The following is a 26,634-nucleotide window of genomic DNA, read 5'->3' on the forward strand; positions in this document are numbered from 1 at the left end:
TGCTGAAGTTGTATTTCCTGCAATCAAGTTTGGTGCGGTTAACCTTGAGTTTGTATCTCTTGTTTGCTCTTGTGTTGTTATGGTTAAAGCTGAAGTATTCATTGACAGGTAGAACATTGCAATGTGATTTTATATACTATACTTAGATCGGACTGAAGGCAGTGTAATTCTAGGTTTTCTAGGTCTAGAATTTCGAATCTGGTGCATAAGGTATTCTGCAACGAGTAGAGGAGTGGAGAACTCTTCTTGTGAAATATTTCTGGACTTTCTCAACTGTGCTAATATCAGAAATGTAATGTGGGTTCCAGACTGATGAGCTGTATTCGAGTTTTAGTCTAGCAAATGTTCTGTATGCTCTAGTTATTAGTGTAATATTACCAGAGAAAAAGCTACGTAAGATTAGGTTAACAACTCTTAACGCCTTTTTGGCTATGTAGTTACAGTAAGTGCTAGAGCCCACTGTAACTTTTTCTTTTTTTCCCTTTTTTGTAAGCTTTTTCTCTGGTAATATTACACTAATAACTAGAGCATACAAAACATTTGCTAGACTAATACTCGAATACAGCTCATCAGTCTGGAACCCACATTACGTATCTGATATTAACACAGTTGAGAAAGTCCAGAAATATTTCACAAGAAGAGTTCTCCACTCCTCTACTCGTTGCAAAATACCTTATGCCACCAGACTTTAAATTCTAGACCTAGAAAACCTAGAACTATGCCGCCTTCGGTCCGATCTAAGTAGAGTATATAAAATCATACATTGCAATGTCCTACCTGTCAATGAATACTTCAGCTTCAACCATAACAACACAAGAGCAAACAAGAGATACAAACTTAAGGTTAACCGCACCAAACTTGATTGCAGGAAATACGACTTCAGCAACAGAGTGGGCAATGTCTGGAACACTCTACCTGACTCTGTGGTTTCTTCCCCAAACCCCAAAAACTTCAACCTTAGACTGTCTACTATTGACCTCACCCCTTTCCTAACAGGTCTGTAGGGGGTGTGCATAAGCGCACTAATGTGCCTACTGTCCCTGTCCTATTGTTTCTTTTATTTTTTATTTTTCTTATATGTATCCATGTATTCATAACTATGTTTTTACTTATACCTATTATCTTGTAAGCAATTGACAAAAATAAATAAATAAATAAAATCTGCAGTAAGAAGGAAAAAGCATTCTACATTCCAGCCCGCAAGGTTTGATAAGCTATTAACATTACATTTAAAAGAGAGAAAAATAAACCAAATTAAAATACAAGAAAACTCGTACTACTTATCAAGTACAACAAAACAACCAAGTCCATGTTGTGTGGTCTTCAGAACTGCCAATATAGTTGGGTTATCTGCTGTTATAACATTATTGGTAGAGCTGTTGGAGTTTGGGGTCTCAGCTATTCAAGTAGATTCTGAATCTCTGGCAAGTCACGTACCTCACATTGGCAGGTTCTGTGCAGATTTTTTTTTTCTAATCTAAGTTGTTTATCAGCTTTCAGTTTCAGCTGCCAAGCTGAAGATTACATCATTTGGCACCAGATGAAATTTCCTGTTGAAAGAATTATCCTTCTGGGTTCAGTTCCAAGTAGGAAGAAAGACACAGGAAATATGGTGACTGCTTGGAAAGATGGTTTTAATGGTGGACAGGACCACACTGAGGTCCTGGGCAAAAAAGAGCACCTGAATGAGAGAGGGAGGACTTTGAGCTCACTTCCTGTTCCTGTGGCAAGAGATGTATTCTGATTGGTTGTCAGACTCCCATGGGGCCATGCAGGGTAACTTTGCACCTTGTCTTCAGTCCCAAGCATGGTTGAATATTGCTGGGTGATGTAGTCTTCCCAGGTGCCATGTGGTGAGATGGGTAGAGGGCTTATTCCATCATGTCCAGAGGGCCATGTCTTAATCTCATCACCCTGGAGCTGAAGGGTGGAGGGGCAGGGAGCTGCAAGAAACTGCTTTGTCTTTAAAAACATGTTTCTCCTTTTCTCAACCAGGAAAATATAATATTCTGCCTTTTTAATATTTCCTAGAATATTTCATTCTTCTAAGAGAGAGGTAGGTGCTAACTTTCTACAACGGTGAACAGGATTATTTCTAGTATCATAGAAACATCCCCACTTAGTCTTTTTAACTAAGATGGGGCTGAATAGCAGGTGAGTTTTTGCATAAGGAGCAGCAGTTACTATTTGTCAAAATTTAGCCAATGCTTTACAGAAGCTCCAGGCAGCAAAAGGTGGCAAAAAAGAGGAGGGACTCCTGCCACCTTTCTTATCAGTAAATGTGTACAGCGGAACCTTGGGGCACGACCATAATCCATTCTAGGACTATGGTCGCAACCCGATTTGGTCATGACCGGAAGCACAACCGTCTGCGCATGCATGGACCAAAACAAAAAACAAATGGTGCTGAAGGGGAAATCACCGTGGTCTGTTCACGACTAGCAGCAAAACAGAAGCAAAAAGTCTGGTCATCACCCAATTTGGTTGCCAACAGAAGTGTTAACAATCCGAGGTTCCACTGTAGTATGAATGGGGCTGATTTAATTAGATCTCTGATTTAGGATTTAGGATTTGGAACAATATTCTATTTGCTCCTAATGGTTTGAGAAAGTTAGGAATTTATAAAAAAAGCATAATACTAACAGTGTCTAGATTGATTGAAGAGAATATTTGAGGCTCAACATTGAGCTGTGGTGTCCTTGCACTCTCTCAGCTTGGTTTTCTTGCAGACGTTTCATTACCAAAGTAGCATCATCAATGAGAGAGCACCAAAGACCCCCACAGTCTGGATTTTTAACCATTCAAACATCTATTTGTTTGAAACCTGTTTTTATTCTATCTGGCCCATTCCATGTTGACACCTGCCCTAATAAAAGAGGGTCTATGTGTATTGCCAGCTTCTCCCATCTCAGAAAGAGTAAGGAGTTTGTATTTTATTTTCTATAATTCTTTTCAAAGATCGACCTTTAACTTAACAGGGTTAAACACCCACCCACCCAGCCACTCCCGTTTTATTCAGAAAAACACTTATGAGGCTGAGAAATACTATAATCAGACTGTCTTCCAGCTCAGTGCAGTCCATTTCTTAGATTTATACTGCTGAAAGCGGCAGTGTTCCTAAGAAAGACAAATACACAACGATAGGCCAATGTTACTTATACATTGCACTATCTATCTAAGAAAGTGTAGTTCCCTCATGTGCACCTGCTCAGATGAGTAGCTCTTTTGAATTTCCAAAGCGGCCAAAGAATTTTAGCTCAATTATTGCTCTGTCAAGACACAACCTAACATTCAGCTGAATATTCTTTGACATTCCTGCAAACGCGCAATGCTCTCGTTCAATCTCCCGCAATAGAAAAGGGAAAACGGAAGTGAAAAACAGTAAGAAAAGCATGCTCCTCTGCTCTTTCTATTTATCTATGTGAATAAAGGCTTCCTTTTGCGAGGGTGCTAGGCTGGGCACATCGAGCGGTTGCAGCCCGTCCGGTCATGTGACGTGACTGTTTTGGCTAAGGCCACAACCGCAGCCCGAGGTTCTCGGCTCTCGTCAATGGCTGCTCGGATCGCTTCGGAACGGCTCTCAGCTGGGGCGAGGCATGGAAGGGGCGCGCCTATGGCTTGTGGTGGCAGCCGTGCTGGGAATGGGGTCGAAGAGCACGGGTAAGTTCGTTCATCTCTCTCTCTCTCTCTCCCTCTCCCTCTCCCTCTCTCTCTCTCTCTGTGAGATGGGATTTAGTGTCCTTTTGGATGTGATGTTCAGAATCAGCAGCAGGGATGAAGTGTCTCTTATTCTGGGCTCGGCCATGAGCCACGGGGAGAGAAAGCGATCGTGAGAAAAAGTTGAGAGCGCTTCCGCTTTATCGGAGATAACAGTCTCATCTCTTGCGATAAGAGGAAGGGCATTCCGGAACGAGAGCCGTGATTTGCTTGCCCAGCCTCTGAGAAACCAGCCTGTTGATCAGCCATCGTACCGAAGAACTGAGCTCAGTGGAACTCAGTGTCTTTTGAAAAGAAAAGAAAGAAGGCTGGAAAAGGCCATGAAGAAATAATGGTCCTTTTCAACCGTGGCCCTTTTGCCCCTGATCTCACTGTGGTAAGAGAAAATACCAGCCTGCCGGGAGTCAACCACACCCTCAGAGTATCAGCAAAAAAAAGAATAATGTTGAGACGCTAGAAAAAGTTCAGAGAAGAGCAACCAGGATGATGAGGGGACTGGAGGCTAAAACATATGAAGAATGGTTGCAGGAACTGGGCTTGGCTAGTGAAGAGAAGGAACAGGGGAGACATGATAGCGGTCTTCCAATATTTGAGGGGCTGCCCCAGAGAGGAGGAAGGGGTCAAGCTATTTTCTAAAGCTCCTGTAGGCCAGACAAGGAATAATGGATGGAAATTGAACAAGGAGAGATTTAACCTGGAAATGAGGAGAAACTTTCTGTCAGTGAGAACAATCAACCAATGGAACAGCTTGCCCTCGGAAGTTGTGGGAGCGCCATCACTTGAGACCTTCAAGAAGAGATTGGACTGCCATTTGTCAGAAATGTAGGGTATCCCGCCTGGGTGGGGGTTGGGCTAGATGACCTACAAGGTCCCTTCCAACTCTGATTATACGTTATCTGAGCACTTGTTAAACATAAAGGCTGATCTGAAGAAGGAGCAAGTGCAAGGGGGCAGGATTGGAGCAGGAGGTTGAGGGAGACAGCAGATCCCAGAGGAGGATGAAGAGGAGGCTTCATAGAAAGCAGATAACTCTTACTGGGCCACTATAAACAAAGTCCCCCTCCTCCCTTTTGGGCTACCTGGCTAGGACTGAGTTCCTTGCCCAGGCAGAGAAAAGGCTGGTCCTTCATATTGGAAAGTCTAGAGCAGGGTGGCCAACTTTGGCAATTTTAAGAGTTGTGGATTTCAGTTCCCAGAATTCCCCAGTTGGCTATGCTCAAAGTGCTACTCCGAGGTCAGTTTATCTCCTTGGTTAGACATCTCATTGTGAACATTATTTAAAATTTTAGTTTGGACCGCTGAGACTCCAAGTCTGTTTGTGTTTTCAATCCTTGCTCTTAAAAGTTTAAGACAAGAAGAAGAATAAACCTCAGTGGATTCTTTATATCTTTTCAGTGTTTACTTTCTTTTACTCGCTCTCCATTTCCATACAAGTGCTGCAGTACTCCGCTTACAGCCATGCATTTAGTGGCAGTTCAAAATTACAACAGCACTGGAAAAAATGGCTTATGACTATTTTTCACACTTGCAACCATTGCTGCATCCCCGTGATCACATGATCAAAATACAGATGCTTGCAAACTGGTCTATATTTATGATGGCTGTAGTTAGTGTCTGGGTGTGTTGAAGTCATGTGATCACCTTTTGCGACCTTCTGACAAGTTTATTAACATCCATGTCATTAACTTAACTGCAGCGATTCATTTACCAATTGTGGCAAGAAAGATTGTAAATTGGGGCAAAACTCACAGTAACTGTCTCGCTTAGCAACGAACTTTTGGGGCTCAATTGTGGTCATAAGCTGAGGACTAACTGTATCTAGAAAGTTTTCTGCCACGCTGACCATCTTTCAAGGAGACAGCCAGTTCCAAAATTCTGGTGCCCAACTGATTTAAAAAGTTAGGGTGACTAAGACTGTTTTTCACATCACAGTCCAGTTCCATCATAGAATCCTTCAGTAGAAAAAACTCCCTATAATAACATAAATGATCTTTATTGTCTATTATGATCCTAATATCTTAGGGGCAGTATAGTTGTAACTTAGTTTGTTCAAAATACTCAGCTGATTGGTCACAATGGGCCCTTAAAGCCTGGTTCTAACTTGTACAAACTGATGTATTCTTAGTCATAAGATGAAGGCATTTCTCTCTGTAGGCCTTCTCCAAGAAGGAATTTTTCAAGGAAGAGTATAATTTTATTTATTTATTTCCTACCTTCATTTTTTTATGTATATAAATAACTGAAGGTAGAGAACATGCCTAATACTCCTTCTTTTTCCCATTTTCCCTGCAACAAATAAGAGAGAATGACTAGCTCAGAATCACACAGCCAGCTTTCATGAAAAAGCAGGAATAGAACAGTTACCCGGTTTATAGCCTGATACTTTAACCACAAGACAATTTCCTGAGGGTGGCAACACATCACATGGTCCTGTCTTTTGCTGTCACACATCAAAAATAAAATTCTTTGACTTAACACAAGCTCTGCTGCACACTTTCCCGTAAAACATAATTTGGCTATGATTCAGCCTAAAAATGCTTCAGGGATCTATTTCGCTTGTAACTTTCTTTTCAACAAACATTATAATCTTGCTATTTTGCTATTGCTAAATTTCATGCCTCTTGTGTTAGCCATGAATTAGCATTAATGAGAATAATTAAATTAAGAATGTAATGCAAATGTGTATATCCTAAATAAGATTCAGAGTGCCACGCTACTTTGAGAGAATATATGCACTGAAGTATATATATTGAGGTTTTGTTTATAACCCTGTGTACCGATTGCATATGGTAGGTTCCTCATAGTCCCTTGGATTGGAGTTGCCTAATAGTTAAATAAATAAACCAGTGACCCTTGGCTTATTGCTTTCCCTCTAGTTTGCCTTCACTGTTTTCAAAAATGGGTGGAATTTCCCTTCACATGTAAAAAAAAATCAGAAAATCGTCAACAGGGGATTGCTTATTGGGTTATAGATACAAAGCCATCATTGGTGATTTTTGAATTATTATTATTATTATTATTATTATTGGTTAATCTTTAGTGAGATTCACAGTCTTTGGGGCTGGTTGTTAGTTCAACAGCTTGAGTCCTAACAAAGGATCTAGGAATTGTTAAGGTTGGGGTATTATTATTATTATCATTATTATTATTATTATTATTATTATTATTATTATTATTATTATTATTATTATTATTATTATAATATACAGGTAGTCCTTGAGGTACAACCTAATGGAGGCTGTACCATTAGGATGGTAAATCAAAACTGTCATAAAATGAGTCAGATTGATTTTTTACATTTTTACTGCATTTGCTAAATGAATCAGTGAATCAACTGGGATAGTAGAAAAGATGAGAAGGATAAAAATAATACTATAACCACATAATAAGGGTAAATTGACATAGAATAATATTGTGAGAATTAGGTATTCAGCAGAATGATGGCATGGGGGGAAAAACTATCCCTGTGTCTAGTTGTTTTGGCATAAAATAGCAGCATCCTGAGAGGAGGAGTTGAAACAATTTATATTGTGAGGGATTTGTAGATACTTTCTCAGCTTCTTTCTGACCCATACAATATACAGGTCTTCAATGGCTGGCAGGCTGATTGCAGTTGTTCTTTCTGCAGTTCTAACTATCTGTTGGAGCCTGTGCCTGTCCTATTTAATTGCTGTACCAAACCAGACAGTTATCAAAGTATAAATGACAGACTCAATAATTCTTCTGTAGAACTATCAACAGCTCATGGAGCAGTCTAAACTTCCTAAATTGACACAGGAAGAACATTCTTAGTTCTGTCTTTTTAATGATGATTCAAATGTTAGGTGTCTATTTCAAATTCTGGAAGATTATAGAACCCAAGAATACTTCTATTTCTGATACTGTGCTGTCAAATATAGTAAGTGGTGTCTTCCTAAAATCCACACTCATTTCTCCAGATTGTTCCAGCTGTACCACAGGGCCAGTTGTTCAACTTCCTGTCTATATGCAGATTCATCACCAGCTCAAATGAGACCAATTATTGTTGTATCACCTGCAAAGTTCAATGCTTTAACAGAGAGATCTTTTGGGATGGAGTCATTGGTGTAGAGAAAGAAGAGCAGTGTAGAGAATACATAGCCTACGGGACACCTGTGTTAATCAACCAGGTGCTCAATGTGATTTTTCCTAGCTTCACCTGTTGCTTTGTATCTGTCAAAAAGCTAATAATCCACCTAAAAGTATGGACAGGTACAGTTAGCAGAATCAGTGTGAAGTGAAAAATTTCTGGAATGATGATATTGAATGTCAAGCTGAAGTCTATGAAAAGGACCCATGCAAAGGTCCCTGGGGATTCAAGATGTTGCAAAGTGTCGTGCAGTGCCATATTTAGAGCATCATCTGCCAATCTACTGGTATTTGTTCAGTAGACAGACTGCAAGGGATCTAACAGTTGTTCCATAATGATTTTCAGGTGGGTGAGCATTAACTTCTCAAAGTTCTTGATAACTACAGATGTCAGAACAACCAGTCTGTAGGCATTCATTCTCCTTGATTGGAGGATGTCTCGGGAACTGGGATGATAGTAGAGCATTTCAAACAAGAAAGGACATAGCACATCTCCAGTGATTAAAGATGCGGGTGAAGATGGGGCCAGTTGTTCAGCACAACTTTTCAAGAAAAAAGGAATTACTCTATTAGGGTCTGGGGCTTTTCCTGTCGTTTGTCTATGAAGTAGACCAAACACATCTTTTTCTAAGATCACCAGAGGTGTGGGGCCTAGAACAGTGCCCCCACAACCTCTTGAACACCAAGCACCGGTTCCATGGAGAGATGTTTTATCACAGACCAGAGGGGGCGTGGTTTCATGTGCTGCCTGCATCCTGTGAATAGGGCTTTGCTTATTTGCCTGACCCAGTTTCTGGCAGGCTGTGGTCCAATACTGGTCCATGGTCCAGTGGTTGGGGACCCCTGGCCTAGAGGGTTGGAGATAGGTGTAGGAGATTTGGCTACTTTGGGTGAATCTGAGGTGGGAAAGATAACAATAATTGACTATTCTCCTCTCAAATACATATGTGGATTCAAGCAGTATGGCTTTGTGTAATTGACAGCTGGCAACTTTGTCAAGGCACAGGTTTTTTGCTCCAAGATTTTCTGGTATGAACCCACTGTGCCAATAACTACTAGGACCACCACTGCCAGTTTATGCCATAATCTTTCAGTTTCATTTTTCAGATCTTGATACTTTGTGATCTTCTCCAATTCTTTGTCTTGTATTCTACTATTACCCTAGTATTTATCCACACTTTCTTCTTTTCAACCAATTATATCTGGTGTGTTATGAGCAAGGACTTTTATCAGTCTAAATTCAGAAATCCCATAATATTTTAAGCTGCTCATTTTTTACTTTTACTATGTTCTTTTCTAAAATATTCACAGGTTTAACATGTTTGGAACCCCCACAAAACGTTACCACCAGTGTTATTAATGCAAATATTACGCTGAAATGGGATTGGGATAATCCTTGTGGGCTCAATGTAACATTTTCAGTACAATACCCCAGGTAAGTATACATTTTATCCTGTTTTGCAACACTCTTGAACAGAATTCTATTTCAGTTAAAATTAGGCAGATACAGCATATAAAGTTTCTGTTATTTTAAAGCAGGAATAGTAATGAACAACACTGTAGATGTAGATATGTTCTTGATGCTTTCAAGGCAGGTTTATCTGGTTTTTTTAAAAATCTTCTCTCTATATATAAAAGCAAAATACCACTCACACATCATCGCAAAATCTCCAGAACCATAAAGCCTACAAACTTGAAATTTGGCGTGTATGTTCCTCTTGGCTTCTAGGTGCTCACTAAGAAAGGATTTTTTGAAGTGACCATCAGAGCATTAGCATTTCGTATATTATTATTAACACACTCTGATGTTAAGGAGTTCTACTCCCCCTCCCCATCTGAAAAGAAATCTGTTCCAAATGCAAAACACAAGAAGAGGAGTTTCAGTTTCAGAGCACCAAGAAGCTTTAGTACAGAATAGTTGTGCTAAGCCATGCCCAGGCTCCTTGCTGTCTCCTTGTTCACACAGCAAGTATTTTTTCAGTTTCCAAACAGCCCTCAACTCTCTCACACACAGGACACAAGCCAGATGAATACTGATGAATGCTGGAAGGCAGAGGCAGAATTTTTTTTCCCTTATTTTCCTCCCCCAAAACTAAGCTTGACCACATAGTTTTGTAGCGAAGCACAGGTATCAAGCTAGTAAAGTATATTTTTAATATATGGGGCAAGATAGAGTACTGCAAAGGATATGGGATATTTCCATAATTTTCCATCGGTCACGGAATTCCAGCTGGCAGAGTCCAGGAGCTTTTTCTGCCCTGGCTCCTCCCCTCCGGAATACAGTGCCCTGTCCCCTCATCCCCTGGGGTGAGTTGCATATCCATCCTTTTGGCCTTTCGACCCGGCTCTGCCAATACCCTGGGGCCCTAATAGGGGTATGGAGGTGTTTAATGGATTAAGACAAGACCCCACCTCCTCCCCATGTGCCTCTTGCTCCTTTACTCTCTGTATTTGTCAATTTTAATTCAAACTTAATCTTACTATTTATTATTTTAATATTTCATACTGGCATTTTATTAAGTGATTGTAAGCTACCTAGAACCTCTGTTGATGATATGGGTAATATGTAAGTTTAATAAATAAATAAAGCTTCCAACGTAGGCGTAATAACACTCATTCTTTTGTTTTTTCATGAATGACTGGTTCCTAGCATTTTATCTGAAAATGTGTCCAAGACCTTTTGCTTTCTTTTTTCAGTTCTTCCAGACGCTCTGAAATCTGGGCAGCTATTCCTCAATGTCAGAATATAACTATCACAGAATGTGATCTCTCGTCAACAATTTCAGATTATTTGGCATCTTATAAAGTGGCTATAAGAGCGAACACTCTGAAAAATCACTCTCCTTATGCCTTTTTAGAATTTACTCCTTATATAGAAGGTATGAATCCTTTGCCTTGTTTACTCACATTAGAAAACAAAGTTGGTAATTAAATGTACATCTTTATTTTAGTTGTGTCAACAGGCAATAACAGCATCTTAGTGATTTTGCTTGAATTTAGAAGCTTGAATCTAGAAGAAGATATGTCACACCTCATTCGTACTTGGAGAAGAGGGCGTGACTTCCTTCCTCATAGCAGAGTGCCAGTAGGAAAATAGATTTATTGTGTGAAAATTCAAATTGTGAAGTTTTGTTTTGTAATGCTCCTCATAAAAGAATTTTCTAATACGTGTTGGGCCTTCACATAATAAAATGTGTTTTCTTACAAGCATTTGAAACATTCCCTTTCCTTTTGTTTCTGGTGAAAACACAGAGAAATCTTTTAAGGAATTAAGGCAATAGCAATTCTCTTTTGCTCTGTAATCAGAGACCCGAAATGGGTTTCCGTGGGGTTATTAGGAGTTGGACCTAGCTGAAAGTATGTGTCTTTCTATTGCTACATAATGATCAGGCTTTAAGTTGCCATGGGTTTCTATTGGAGTTATTAAAGAATTTTCCATTTATTAGAGAAGATTGTCCTTTCTTCTTGTTCCACCATTATACAGTAGAACTTCAGAATTTTCAAGAGATGCTTTCAGAATGGAAACTTTTTATCTTTCTTGGGAAGACAGAGAAGGGAAAGAGGAGATTATACCTTTTTCTTTGGCAGCTACTCATTATCCCCCATTCATGTGTTTATTAGACAGCTTACTTTTGGACAGATAAGTTCTTTCTCCTATTCATTTCTTATCTTTTTTTACTACTGGTGGTAACCCTTCCCTTTTTACTCATTATCTCTTAAGGCTAGAAAACTCACTCTTTCCAACTTATCATTTTTCAATTTTACATTAGCCACCTTCCTTTCATGCCAAATTCTCTTTTTTCTTGATACACAGACATTTCCCAAGAGCTCTGTGATTATCTCTTAATCTTTCATTTAAAAAATAATGTCACAAAAGATGCAGGCTCTTTCCTTCTGTCTACCCTGCATTCGAAATGACAGTTCCTCTTTCTGCAAGAAATGTGCTATTGCTGTTTTCTTAATTTCTTAAAAGTATAGCTATAAACTTCCATATTTCTTCCTTCTTGGGCTAACATCAGAGGGAAAGTGAGACAGAAGGAATGTCTCCCAATGTACACTCACAGTGCACTCTGCTAATATTTGTTTTGGCTCATGTTATTTGACTTTAATGTTAGAGAATTTACAAAATAGCAATAGCACTTCGACTTATATACCGCTTCAGAGTGCTTTACAGCCCCTCTCTAAGTGGTTTACAGAGCCAGTATGTTGCCCCCAACAATTTGGGTCTTCATTTTACCAACCTTGGAAGGATGGAAGGCTGAGTCAACCTTGAACCTGGTGAGATTTGAACTGCCAAATTGCAGGCAGCCGGCAGGCAGCAGAAGTAGCCTGAAGTATTGCACTCTAACCATTGCACCACCGTGGCTCATAATAACAAAGGCTGGAGTACTTCATGCTCTCGAATTAAAGTTGGCAGTTATATTTACATATAAAAATAAGTAATATGTAGAACAGGACTAAGAAGCCTGTCAGTGTCTTGGGATTACATTTAACTTTTCATGGAAAATATATACAAGGAGATTATGAAGTGGTGGACTCTATTGTCCGTGCTCCATTCTGAAAGAAAGTTGGAGGCAGGGTTATATTGTATGTTTGACTTTATTAAAATGCAGTGTTAGAGTATCTGCTGCCATTTTTATATATTCACTGTCTCACAATGATAAGAAGTGGCACTGCAAACTTTGGACCTTTGTATCAGAAGTCTGCAGTACAATTAGAGGGATTTCCAGACTCATTATGGGATCCATTTGTTTTAACATCCATTATGAAAGAGACCAACACTCATTATGAATATTGTTCAGTAAAACATAGTTAAAACAATCTATAGTTTAGCATGATGTGTGAACAGAAAGAGTAGTTCTATATCCTTTTTTCAGTGAAGGACTTCTATTGAAATCTGCAATGATGGAATGATTAAAGACACCTCTTTTTAAGGTGAAATTGAGTTCTTGCCCAGAAGTGGATGATCCCAAACTACCTCAACCCTTCATGGTTGAATAGAATTTGAACCTTCTTCTTTTTTTTAGACTTTGATATTTCTGACCACATGGTGTTAGTTGACAACACATTTAATTAGCACTTTTTTTTTTTACAACTAGCAAGCTTCTGGATTTTATGGAGGTTCAGACTAGTTCTTCTTCCATCTTACTTTTGTCATGGCCCCGGGATTCAGACTCTGAAGAAACTGCTCCAGCTGAACCACTGGAATGTCAGCCTCAGGGGCCCCAAGGCAGGAATCACACGAGGCTGATCAAGTACAGATACCATTGGACCAGCTGGAGCAGTCAGATAAGGTTGGACAACCTTCAAGCCCTTGGACTTAGTGAGTAGAGCAAAGAATGGAGCAAAGACCCTCAATGAAGTTCCCTGCTGAGCAAGGGAGTAAACCTCTTGATTAAAGGCAGCTGGCTGAAGCTTGATTGAAGAAATATCGCTGATACATGTTTCTCTCCTGGAAACAACCGTCAGATCTCTTGCTATGGTGTCTCCTGGTTTTTAGAATAGCTGACAAACCTGCCTTGACTCTCTGAACTTCACAATGGATTTGGCTTCCCTTCTGTATGTTCCTACTGAAAGTGAAGCTTTCCAAGGGACTCTGTTTTGATTTACATTCCTTGCCTTGCTTGCCATTATCTGTTCAGCCTTGAGGGGATTGCTATTTTCACCTAGGAACTGAATGGGTTTGAGATTGAAACCCAAAACAGGACAACTTTGATCATTCCCTTTTTTAAAAAAATACATTTTTCTTTGTGCCTTGTGGATAAGAAATGGCTGATTGTCCACAATGGTAACCATTGAGTAGGATTGCCAGGTGCCATATTCCAAAGCAGTTTTCTTTTTTCTACCAGCTGTCTTTCTTATTTGGGACCTACTCGAACCACTTGAGGCGGCCATGGGCAACCTATTTTTTCCTAGACCCTTCTTGGTCATTGGGTTCTAAAGTCTTGATTGCTGCCTTTTAAATAATTAACTTGCTTTTTAATTTCCTAACTGTTTCATGGAATAAAGAGGAAATTTATGGAGAACCAGGTAAAGCTATCCAATATGCTCAGGTAGAAATTAAATAAAGGAGAACTCAGTGATAATTCTTGGCTATTGCCAATGAAGCTTGATATTGTCACTGACCCCAGTCCCATCCTACTTTCTTTAGCTACTATTAAGCACAATGAATCATTCTATTTGTTGAAAAGTGGAGGAGCAGGTCAGCAAGAGGAACTATGCAAGGACAGGGAATAAGGTATGGCAATTGTTGCTGCTCTCATCTTGGACCAAGATATAGGTACTGCTTCTAAGCAAAGGTGTTACAAAGTTTTGATTTAAAAAGCTACAATAAATATTTAGTTGTCATTTGTTTTAATTATATTTATGTTTCAGTCTGCTGAACTGGAGACAGTACCTATGGTTGGGTTCACACATTATATCATGCCATTTTTTTAACCATGATTTGTGGACTAATTCATAATAATTTTTACCTTTGGCATTCCACTATGCTGTAAATAAACTATTTCATCTTACTTTATTTTTGTTTTAATGCTTCGCAGAGTAAGAAGATGCCTTAAAATGCCTTTAAAAAACCTACCTCTAAAATAACCCATATACAGATTCAGAATTATGCAACAAATATACACAAACACCTGTCTACCCAGTTAAAATCTTCTGTTACAACGTTTGTCTTCCTATGCTTAGTGGCATGGTCTTGATTGCTGTTTAAATCAGGATGGGAAAGAAGGATCTCTGTCAGGAGGCAATTAGGGTATGAGAGCAATAATCAAAATATCAGTTTTATCAGTTTTGATATCCATCAGTCAGATGGATTTCTTGTATAGATAGGATCTGGAGAGTATGGACCATATTCAACCTGATTAGATAGGCAAATTAATATGGGAAGAAGCAATTCTACATATAACCTAGTCCAGAGCTATATAGGGCCTTAAAGATAATTGACAGCTTTTGCAAACCAATCAGCAACCAATGCAGCTGCAGAAATTATGTGGTCACCAAAGGGTATTGTATTGTAGGAATGATCTTGGGCAGGGTTGTCAAACTCACGGCGTTACCTGATGTATCATGACTTTTTTCCCTCTTTGCTAAACCGGGCATGGGCATGGCCAGCACATGATGCATTCAGCCTGTGGGCTGCGAATTTGACATCCCTGATCTTAGGAGACAGGGCAAAGAGATACAGCCAAGGGAATGGTGAGTTAAGAGGCAGGTCTATGGTTGTCCTGGTAATCATTAATTCCTGGGCTGTTCTAGTGAATGCAAGTTGTAGACATCCAACATCAGTTTGGGGAATTCTACAACCTTAGTAGATGGGCTGAGAAACTCTGGCAAGGATACTGATAGGGATGGGGAGGAATGGGACACAATAGTAAGACCAATGACCCTTTGGACCTAACCACAAACAAGTTAATAAAATTTAGGAAATAATGCATCTTGATGCCAGTATGGATGACACTAGGTATCCCATCCTCTTCTATCCTAGGACTATGGTTTAGTACAATGTATAAATTATTCACAGTGAGCACTATTAATCTTTTCTGCTGATATTTTCATCTATAGCTCAAGTGGGTCCTCCAGGAGTGTGGTTTGAATCAATATATGGAGATGTCAAAATCAATATTTTACATCCTGAGGCAGATCAAAAAAAAATGTGGAAGCAAGACACGTTAAAATATCAGCTAACTATCTGGAAAAATGCAACCCATTCTAAGGTAACATGTTTGCTTCTTATATGATTAATATTTGCTGAGATCTTTATGTATGTGTGTGTGCATAGAAACCATTATGATAGAAGTGTACATGAAATGGGTTTCTACATTTCTTTCAGAAATACAGTTTTTTCTAAAGTGTACTTAGCTATTTGCTCAAAAGTTATCTTGAATTCTGGGACATTTTTAGTATATAAAAATAAGAGCAAATGTTACTCCCTTCTAGGATTAATGATGTTACCTAGTTTAATAATAAAATATCTGCAAGAAAATCATCAGGCTCAGTGAGCCCCAAGGATCCCAGAATAGCTTTTTATTTTAGTATACAAATGTGGAGTTTCAATAGAGCTACATTGTGCTTGACAACTTTCTTAAGTTACCTATGAGAATTAGGTCTGAAATAACTTAAATATTCAGCATGTATATTTCTTCCTTGATTCTTTCCTAGCGAAATCTGCCAGCTGGTGGCATAGAGTTTGTAGCCATGCAGGAGCTCATGGCTTCTGTGGTTAGCATGAATCTATCCCAAATCATTTGTATCATGGTGGCATAATACAAATTAGAGTTGCACATTAAATCAGTTTTTCCCTCCTCAGGGCCCGTTGATGAGGTAGAGGAGGACATTACCATGGACAGATCACTCTAGTCTTGCAGAACATTGGTGCTTCTTCCCCTTTGGGGAGATAGAGCCTCACCCAGACAACTGCTAGACCCAGCGGGATTCCAGAGAGATTCTGGGTATCTAGTGGATTGTTCAACCAAAGCCCCAGTTGCCATCTAGACTGCCCTATTGGACAGGGACAAACCACAGGACAATGTGCAGGGCTGCTGGAAGGAATATTCTGGCTGTCTGCCAGATAAAGTCTCTCAGATCCACTACGACTTGGACTCCAACTGGGCAAGTCCAGCCAAGTTGCATGAGACTCAGTCTAGTGGGATGATCTGGGATGAGTTTTAACCAATAAGACTGCTTGGATCTTCATAACTTCATAAATATTTGAGTTTTCATTATTTTTGTGCACTCAAATTTATATCATGCTTGCTATATTAAAAAAAAACAATTGGTTATGTTTACCTGTAATCAAAGTTCCTTCCCAATTCATATTTTTATTGAAGTAGCAAAAGATGTTTGAGCAGAAAAGTGAAAATTAGTTCTCTGCTGTGTTTCTGTTCAGAATTGCCCAGTTTCCTCTCCCCATACCTTTGATTTTTCCACAAGGGAAAGTACAAAATATGTACATCGCTTTTGCCCTGCAGTGGCAGATGGCATTTTGATATGAGAAACAGTAAACACTTCTGCATTGGGGTGGCTGCTTTGCTATGAATAATATGGGAATTCTACTTGGAAGATAGATCAGATATTAACTGCTCTCATCGGTGCCAAAACATTCCCTTCCAACCTCACAATTCAAGAAAAGTAAGCAGTGACATCCCTAGGAAGAGACCTGAGTGTCATCATCTTGCCAGCTGATAAAGAAAGATGCATAGTAGTTCTGAACAGAAATGACTACAAAGTCAAGGTGGATAGTTTACTAAAGGATACTGCTAAGTATTAGGCTTTGAAGAGAGATCCTGCCAACACTTATAATTTATGGATTGCCTGCAACAACTACTGAAGGACAGTGACATTGACAAGTCAAAATACTGCCTTTGCCCTGAGGAAGCTGCTCCATGCATATATGGACTCCCCAAAATACAGAAAGAAGGAACTCCATTCAGGCCAATTGTCAGCAGCATCAACTCAGACACTTACAACATTGCAAAACATTTGGCCACCTTATCAGCTCCTCTGGTTGGCAGCATCACCCATTACACCAATAACTCATAGGACATTGTCAGCAAGGTTCAGGAACTGAACCCTAATGAAACAGTGGTTTCTTATGATGTCACTTTTCACCTGCATTCCCACAACTGAAGTAGTCAAAGGGGTGAGGAAACTACTATAAGACAACACGTTAGGTGACAGAACCAACTTTAGCCCAGACTGTATATGTATTATGCTGGACCACCATTCTATTTCAAATACACACAAAAAAAATTATAGAGAAAAGCACTGCTGAGCTATGAGCTTGCCTGTTGTCTCCCATCGTGGCCAATGTCTACATGGAAGAAGTAGAATCAAAGGACTTTTCCTTCTTTCACAGGAATTCCATCCACTCATTGGTATAGATACATTAAGGATACTTGGGTCAAAGTTAAAACATAGGAAGTAAAGTAAAAACATCAATGTGTGGAAAGCAACATTAAGTTCACACCAGGGGATGTTAAGGGACAAAGCCAGGCCTTTCTGACTGTGCAGTGCATATAAGAAACCCACCCACAGAGATCAGTATTTATCTTTTGACTCCCACCACCCACTGGAGCAAGCACACACTGGGAGTAAACAGAACCTTACATCACCAAGCTGAAAGTTCGCCCACAAGCAAAGAGGGAAAACAAAACAAAAACATATCAAGTACTCCAAACACAAAGCTATCCCAACTGTGCCTTTGTCAAATCCACAAAAAGATCTAGTAAGAACATCTTCACTACAGAGAAGGAAAGAACAACAAACAGAACCTCATTGTCATTCTATATGCATTTGGGGAGGGGTGAAGCTATTTTCTGAATTTGATTTTTCTACATCTGTATTTTTCAAGTTTGACAACTTTAAGATATCAGCTTACCCATGTTAAGCCAATAACACATCTAATTTTAACTTTCTGCAACAATTATTGTCAACATTGTTATAGTATTACAATAATAGTAATACAATTACTACAATAATGATAACTAACAATAAATTCAATTGTGTCTAGGAAAAAACACAATCTATTTTTCCAGGTGAAATCATTTATGATCTTGAACCAGAAACTACTTATTGTTTGAAAGTTAAAGCACATATGGAAGATCACATTTCTTTTTACAGTCCCATGCATTGTATTCAGACTTCTAAAGGTATGTATTTCTGTGTTCATTTTAAGCATGGAAATCCCTTGAAACCTACTTAAAAAAATCATAGCATTTTATTTACAATAATATGGCATTTAGAATCATGTTTTCTTCCCTCTATTCTACTGTAATCAAGATATGGGAAAGGAGTTACTCTGATTATCTTACCTATATCCCTTTCTTCCAATCTTTCTTGGAGAATTCTCTAATACAGCTATTAAAGTGGATACCTTAAGGAGTGTCCCTTAAGGCCTGACAAAAGGATAGGGCAGTTGGTAACTGTGGTATATTTTATTAAGCCAAGAAAGTAGAAACTCAGCAGCACTCTAGTAATGTCTTTCTTAATAGGAGCTAGATGGCTATTGAAGAGTATATACTATTTACGCAGAGGTTTCCAAACTTGGCAACTTTAAGATTTGTGGACTTCAACTCCCAGAATTTTCCAGCCAGCATAGCTGGCTGAAGAATTCTGGGAGTTGAAGTCCACAAGTCTTAAAGTTGCCAAGCTTGGAGACCCCTGATTTACGGTATTTATTTTCTTCTCAAAAACTAGTGAAGAAGTTTAGTAAATCGAGCAAAAATGTCAACTTCTGAAAAAGGGTTTCTTGTAGAAATCTGATGAGAACAGGAATTTGCTAATATTGGAGAATCTGCCTTTAACATGGTTTACTGTAATGTAAGAGGCCGACACAACTCTTGCTTCCTGTTTAATTGGATTAGAGATTTGTATGTAGTTTTTAAAAACTATTTCAAATTATTTTTTTTCTCCTTTTAGTTTGGATTGGACTACTTCGTCTTCAAAATCTTCAAATGGATAGCTTGAATATGAAGCATCTCTTACGTTGGGACGATCTATATGATGGAAATGTGAGCTTCATAGTACAGTTGCTTCAGTAAGAATCCTTATTATGTATTTCTTATTTTCATATTGCATCTCATTTCTACTATTTTTATTGTTTTGAAGCTTTGTGTATGTCTGCATGCTGAAATGTTTGAAGATTAGTAGGGGATGCATATGTACATGTGCTGCCATAAGAATGATGACAATGAAGTATCATCATTGGTGGGGCCGAAGTGTGTTTAATTGATAACAGAGATTATCTACACATATGACAGTTTAACATATTTCACTGTCTTTCACTGCCAAAGACAGAAAGATTGAATTACTCTTTGGTTAGAGCTGGAATATATTTGTGCTGATAAGTATATATTTCATTCAATTAACTTTCTATTCCTACAGTGGTTACAAAGCCCGTCATTCTCCAGATATTTCTAAGGACTGGGAAAATGTATCTAAATGTGAAAATATTCAAACTACATTTTGTAATCTCTCATCTGTCATTGGCTCCAGTGGAATTTTTTATCTCCGTGTGCAAGCAGTACATAATCATAATAAGTCACCTTGGTCTAAAACCTTAGAATTTAAACCTATAGACCAAAGTAAGTTTCACTATTTACATCCATTCTGTTGTTGTTTATGAATAATACACAAATAATATTGTTCATCAAAATGTCTGTAGTGTAGCTTGTAAGTAATGTGTATGTTTGTGTATGCATACAGAAACATACTTCTTGAAAGCTTACTTATAAAGCACAAAATAGCTTTATATTATACCAGAGGTTTTTGTTTTTTTAAAGTATAAACTCTCCTTAACTAATATGCAGGATGGGCAGCCTGTGGCCTTAAATAACTTATTTGAGCTCCTCCTAATAAGCATAGTAAATGAGGATGACATTTCCTGAAGACTTAAAAGGAAAAAAATGTGGTTGGATGCTTAGGTTGCTTACAGACCCTGAAGTGCCCATTCCCTTAAAAACCTTCATACAAAATGATTGACTCATACTTTCCATTTTGAAAGAAAAATCATATAGTCCCTTACACTCTACCTAGCAACTCAATTGGACACAAAGACCAGGCAGAACAATAAGACTGAATGAATACGAACCCACTCCAGTTTGAAAATGGTTTCTCAATTGCCTGGAATATCAGAATCCCTCTGAAGTGAATGGAAATGTGTTAGCAGTATTTCACTATGAATTGTTCCTGGCAATCTTCAGTTATATTCAAAAGGATGTAATTAGAATTATACAACTATCCTACAGGCAGAGGCTGTTAAAAAGTGTATTTTTTAAAAAAATGTTTTGAAATTTTCTTTTAGTTTTAGAGTTTTAGCTTCCAATATGAAGTATGTTAAATATTTAATAAATATGAAATTATTTTAAAGCTAAAATGGGCCCACCAAATGTTTCAGTCAGTGCCAGTAAGGATTCAATTAAAGTTTTCATCGCTTCTCCTGGAGAGTCAGAAAACCGCCCAATGAGTGATATATATGACCTGACTTACAACGTTTGGTACAGGACTTCATCTATCACGGTAACATTTTTTTTAAACAATTTTATTGGTTTTTTAACAAACAAAACATAAAAGCATCAGCTCTCTTCCACACTTATATACAAACAGTGTGTCGGTTGGTTCATCAGTTTTGTGCATTCATTTCGTAGTCTCAATTACAATTATGTTACATAATAACTCTTATTATCAATCCAAACTTATATATCCTCATATCATTTATTAAAAAAAAATCATTTGACTATACTTTTATTCATTCATGCCTTATGAGATAACTATAATTTAAGTAATTTATTCTATAACAAATCATATAAACATACCAATTCTATCCTTAAAAAAAACAACACTTTATAAATGTAATGTCAAATAGCAAAAAAAAAGAAAGAAAAGTCAATAATATTCCTTATTACCTAACATTCTAAATATTCTATTTTTGTATTTCATCGTCCAACCATTGATAGAAAAGGTCCCAAATTGTATAAAATTGTTTATCTTCTTGCTCTCTAATTTCAAATGTCAATCTACTCATCTCAGCACATTCCAATATTTTCTTAATAATTTCTTCCTGCAATGGAATTTTCTCATTTTTCCAATTTTTTGCAAATACAATCCTAGCCGCAGTTAATACATTTACAATCAAATATTTCAAATCTTTACTGTAAACATCTGGTAGGATTCCCAATAAGAAAAGCTCCGGTTTCAAATCTATATGTGCGGTAACATTTTTACTGTTCCAAAGCAAATACACATTTGAATCAAAGCCTTTTACCTCAAACCTTCTAAAAACCTATGAAATCTTTGATAATTTTGCTGATTTTGCAGTCCAACTGGACCACTTGGACGATGATGAAGAAATTACTGGCATGCCAGTAACAGAAATGGCAAAATACAGCTTATATCTTCCACTTGAATTATTTCAACATTGAGCCCAATAAAATAATTGTTTGTGTCTGTAGGTATATGTATGTCCTGACTCATTCTTGGAGATTTTATACTTCTGCAGAATGACATCCTGCATTGGAATCCTTTTCAAAATATTTTATAGATTTTGTTTGGAAAATAGTTACACATTCAAATTGCAAGTTATTAAGGACATGCCAACATTGCAGTGCATTCATAACATTTCCACTAAAGAACTGACTAGCCACACAATGGTGCTTTTCAAATATACACACAGCCACAAAAATGTGCCTGTTTTTAAGAATTGCTGTGTTTGTGTTTCTGTATTCACATATTTTCAAATAATTTTCAAGTTATGTACAAGTGTAGTGAATATATATATTTTAATGAATCTTTAAATCTTAATATATCTTTTAAAAAAAGAATCCTTAAATAATATCGTACAATTCTGCCTTTTCAATTCAATATCTTCAAGTGGAAAGCATTAAACTCAAACATGTCCTCTCAAATACTGCTGACTAGGAAATAGTGCCAATGATAGTCCATCAGTTGTCACCAGTATTTTCCTATTCTTCATATTAATTGACCCTTATTTCTGCAATTATACTGTATATTGCTTCTAATGCTAAAAGATTTTTCTCAGAATTTATTACGATTTAGTTATTGGTCTGGTTTATCCATGTATGTATTCCCTCTTTTGTGTTTTTTGCAGAAGGAACTCAGACATAAATCACCACAGTTTATTATCTCAAATCTGAACTCCTCAACATTATATTGCTTAAAAGCGCAAGCATTTTCTGACACATATAATAAAAGTAGTGCTTTTAGCAATGAAACTTGCATTAAAACAGCCAAAGGTATGTTAACATTTGATTTGGAATATCTTATATCTCTGCTCTCATTTTTAGTATCTATATTGTCCCTGTTAGTTATATTAGGGTTTCAAAGTGTAAAATTACATTCATAATTTTTATAAAAGAACTACAACTTCAAAATGTTCACAGACTTGAAAGCAGATTTTTATAAACATATAACTGTGACTCTTTGGAATGATTTTGAGAAAGATTCAAAAGGATTGTATTTCATAATATGGCAGATTCAATAAGAAGCTATTTTCAATTTTATGTTACATGCATAGAGCCCATGTACATTTGGATGTCCTTATTTTTGCATTAAAATAATTTGTTAGTCATAAATCTGGGAAAGGTTGAAGGTAATATTTTTTGAATCTGTCATAAATTTGAATGGTTGTTTAAAAATTCACTGTAAATCGATGATGTATTTTGCCAGACTTTTTTGGAGTTGTGTCTGGCCCCTTTGTTAGTGATATTTCAGAAGGAATTGAAAAATTAATTCTGGTGGGCTTTCAGATTTGGAACTTGTTTCTTATATGTTTTGCAAGCTGCTTTATATTGTGCTGGGGAGATGGATAATATTTTACTGTATGGCTTGTTTTTGTGTTTTCATATATTGACCAAAGTCTGGTAGTATGAGTGCTATAAAAAGCTGTGAGTAGCTAAACACTGCTGCTGGTAGGTTTGCTATAAAACTACATTTACATAAAAATATAATGTAAACCCTTTCTCCGTTCTCATGTAGTGCTTGCTACATGAATTATTTTCATGGGGATGAGACTCTGCTGATTTCTATTGATAGAGGGGAAGTAATTACGTTGAGTTTCACAGATCAGTTGCTCCTGATAGCAACAAAGCTAAAATGCTGAATTAGGTACAATGGAGGTATATTGGGGAAAAATTTAGGACTCTGAATCCAAACTACAATGAGCAAAAACGGAAGGGAAAAAAACTTTTAAGTATGTATCTAGGCAACTGTATAATTCTGTCCTGCGTGATACAAGCCATCAAGGCTATTAATGAGAAAAAATCCACTTTGCTTTCTTGTACAACCCAATTTCACTCAATTTAGTTTGATTCTCTTTTTGTTTTGTAGGAGAATCTTCATCTTTCATCCCCGGCATTATTTCTGCTGTCGTGTTTTTTATAATATGCTTATTTCCTTGTGCTTGGGGAGGTATAAACTATGCACGCTTCCCTAAATGTAAAACTCCAGCAGTCATAGAGGTATTTATCAACAATTTAACATATTATTTAAAATAAATACAATTAAAATAATTGTGGAAAAGTAGACTAGAAATATCACCTATGTTCATGTGGAAACTTTTAAAATTCTGTTGCGAGTGAGCACATACAGATCTCTGCGAGGATGCTGTTCTGTAGGGGGAAGATACAATGACCGAGAATTTTGATTCATTTGAGGTTATAATTGGCCACTCATGAGCTGCCATTTTTTCCCCAAGTACTCTAAATAGTCAAATTAAGTATTACACTGAAATGGCAGCTGTGAACCTAGATCCCCTCTCTGACATACAGCAGAAGCCATTCTACTGGGTAGCAGTCTGTATTTCATCTCTCTTCACTTTATTGATTGTTGATATTGATGTTTATTTTTTACTGCTGACTAAGTGAAGATAGCAAACTGTAGAGTTCCATGAATTCGCTTTAGACTCTGTTCAGTTTTTTAGTCCTATTCGAATTCCAACAATTGTTTTGGTGTCAGTTTTTGTGCAATTATTTAAGTTTTAAAGTGTATTCTAGTAATTAGGCTGGTCTGGCTAACACTCAAGAATTAATAATCTTTTCAGAATTTAAGCAGTACTTCTAAATTTCAGTGATAGCTTTATCTCTATACAACTTTTGATAGGGCCTTGTATAATAAATAGTTTCAGCAATATTTTATAATACTGTAATAGTGATTATTAAATTATTTAAAAACTTATTTACATTTCTCTTATCACTTTATTTTGTCCCACTGCAGAACTTTGGAGAAAAAGATTTGAAGAGACTGTATTTCCCAATTGCAGAAGAACAAACAGACAAATGTATGGTCATAAATTCCAGTGTTGCTCTTCCATGTAAAGTTAACCTGGATGATGTCAGATTCGACAAAGAGTTGGAAGAGATCAGTCAAGACTCAGGAAACTATTTTATTGATGACATTATTTCTGGAGATAACGAATCCCATCAATCCTCAGAACTAATACCAGTATAACTGTAAGATAATGCAAGCTGGAAACAAGATGAGGCAAGCATCATAATGAGGAAAACTTGCTCATTATAGAAATAATATGTATTACCATTAGTCTATAAAGAACAAAGACCTGTGCCTGAAAGTGGCCATGAGCTGCCTCCACTGACACTGATTTTGAGCTTTGTGGCCTGCTGCTGGAAGAACCGTTTACATCAAGTGAAGGAACAAATTTGTTTTCTCTTCTTAAAATGTTATAGGAAAAAAATACTTTATATCAGGGGTTGCCAACCTTTTGGACCTCAGGAACCAATTTTAGATCCCAGGGATCACTAACCGGTTCTGTGGGCATGGCTTAATTTGTGGGTGTGGCTTGGTGGTCATGTGACTGGCTGGGCATGGCTTGTATGTAAATATTATAAATATTTATATATTGAATTTTTTATTAAAAAAAGAGAAACTTTTACCCAAAATCAGGCAAAGCAGGCAGGCAGATTGTGTTGCTCACAGAATCACAGATTCATTCAGACATCTACCGGTTCTCCAGAACTGGTCAGAACCTGCTGAATACCACCTCTGGCTGAAAAGCCAGTCAGACTTGCTTGATATATATTTGAAATAATATACCGTATTCAATTTGTATCCTGTTGGAATAAACTTTATCATTTCTCACATAGTCATCCAAGTGTACTGGCTGATCTTAATTGGATACCAAGGGAAGGAAATATTAACATCAATCAAGTCAACTTATTTTTATTTGGGGGATTAGTATCTGCACAAAAATGGTTTTAAAGACCTAAATGGTAGTATATACTGTATGTGCAGATAATATTGTTCTAAGTCACAGTAAAGCAGCTGTGCATACATTTATGCAGAAGCAGCTGGGATAGCTTGTGAAGCACCTGCACAGGTTTTCCAAAATACTGTATGTTACTTTTAAGATTTGTAATGTTTTGCAAAGCATCTCTTCCAAATCCTTTGTAATAAAGTTTATGAATAAAGTTTACAGCATAATAGTGAATTATTCTGCTGACAATAATAGGAAAATGAGACCCACTTGGAAATTTAACATTCCAAGTCTGAAGCCTGACATACATGTGTGAGACAATTGACGGACTTGATTGATTAATTAATTGAATTAAGCTTTGTCTCTGCACCCCACAGAAGTTTGCTTTTGTGCATAGAGGAAAGTTGAGAAAAGTGCAGCAATGGAGTTTAAATCTATCCACCCCACTGAAGAAGTGCCTTTCAGTATATGGAAGGGAACTTACACCGTTCAGGACACCGCTTTTTCATCCAGCCCATGGAGACAAGAGGAAGCTAAAATCCAAGCAGGATTTTTAGCTCTGAGCAGATCTTTGTTGCTGGAGTGGGTGGTATCACAATGCCTAGAACGAAAGAGCTCACTAAAAGATTACAGATGTCTATCAGTCTGGAAAGGGATTTAATAAGATCACAAAACTATTGAACATCGAGCATTCCACTGTCAAGATTTCAAACAACTGTCAACTTGGTCAATCCAGGCTGTTCCAGGAAGTTCAGCCCAAGAACAGAATGCAAGATGTTGAAAGAAGTCTTTAAGAACCCCGGAATTTCATCCTGTAACAACAGGCAGTTCTTGTCATTATTGGTGACAAAATGGCAGTCCACAATGAAAAGAAGCTACAAATTAGATCTATGGATGGAACCTTTACTATCCATAAACAACATAAGGGCAAGATTAATGTCTGCTCTGGAGCTGTTGATGGTAGATAGTTTAATAACACAATGCCAGAAGAGCTGTTTTGAGAAAATCAAAGCATTGTTGGTACAATTCTTCATTGTACCAAAGATGCTTGAGGATAATGTGAGACAACTGAGATTCAACTGAAA

At 37.5% G+C, this 26,634-nt stretch overlaps 1 protein-coding gene across 2 annotated transcripts; it reads left to right on the forward strand.

The window, feature by feature from the left end:
- Positions 1-3,350: 3,350 nt before the first annotated feature.
- On the forward strand, positions 3,351-25,768 carry IFNAR1 (interferon alpha and beta receptor subunit 1). 2 transcript variants are annotated; one of them, XM_026700578.2, is made up of 11 exons: positions 3,351-3,660; positions 9,136-9,259; positions 10,522-10,703; positions 15,388-15,539; positions 18,335-18,473; positions 19,243-19,360; positions 19,708-19,907; positions 20,693-20,841; positions 22,430-22,574; positions 23,668-23,798; positions 24,553-25,768. In XM_026700578.2, exons 1-11 carry the CDS (start codon positions 3,597-3,599, stop codon positions 24,784-24,786), a joined length of 1,638 nt encoding a protein of 545 aa, XP_026556363.1. In that variant the 5' UTR covers positions 3,351-3,596; the 3' UTR covers positions 24,787-25,768. The 2 variants fall into 2 exon arrangements, with proteins under 2 accessions (XP_026556363.1, XP_026556364.1); XM_026700579.2 differs by having other exon boundaries at positions 3,461-3,660; positions 10,531-10,703.
- Positions 25,769-26,634: the final 866 nt, after the last annotated feature.

This window comes from Pseudonaja textilis, chromosome 7 (genome assembly GCF_049901715.1).
Source record: "Pseudonaja textilis isolate UNSWEBS1 chromosome 7, rPseTex1.2, whole genome shotgun sequence".
NCBI classification, from domain to species: domain Eukaryota; kingdom Metazoa; phylum Chordata; class Lepidosauria; order Squamata; family Elapidae; genus Pseudonaja; species Pseudonaja textilis.

Coding starts and splice junctions, on each gene's coding strand:
- IFNAR1 (XM_026700578.2), top strand. CDS start 3,597: ATGGAAGGGGCGCGCCTATGGCTTGTGGTGGCAGCCGTGCTGGGAATG. Junction 9,260..10,521: donor TTTTCAGTACAATACCCCAG/GTAAGTATACAT, acceptor TTCTTTTTTCAG/TTCTTCCAGACGCTCTGAAA. Junction 19,908..20,692: donor ATTTAAACCTATAGACCAAA/GTAAGTTTCACT, acceptor ATTATTTTAAAG/CTAAAATGGGCCCACCAAAT.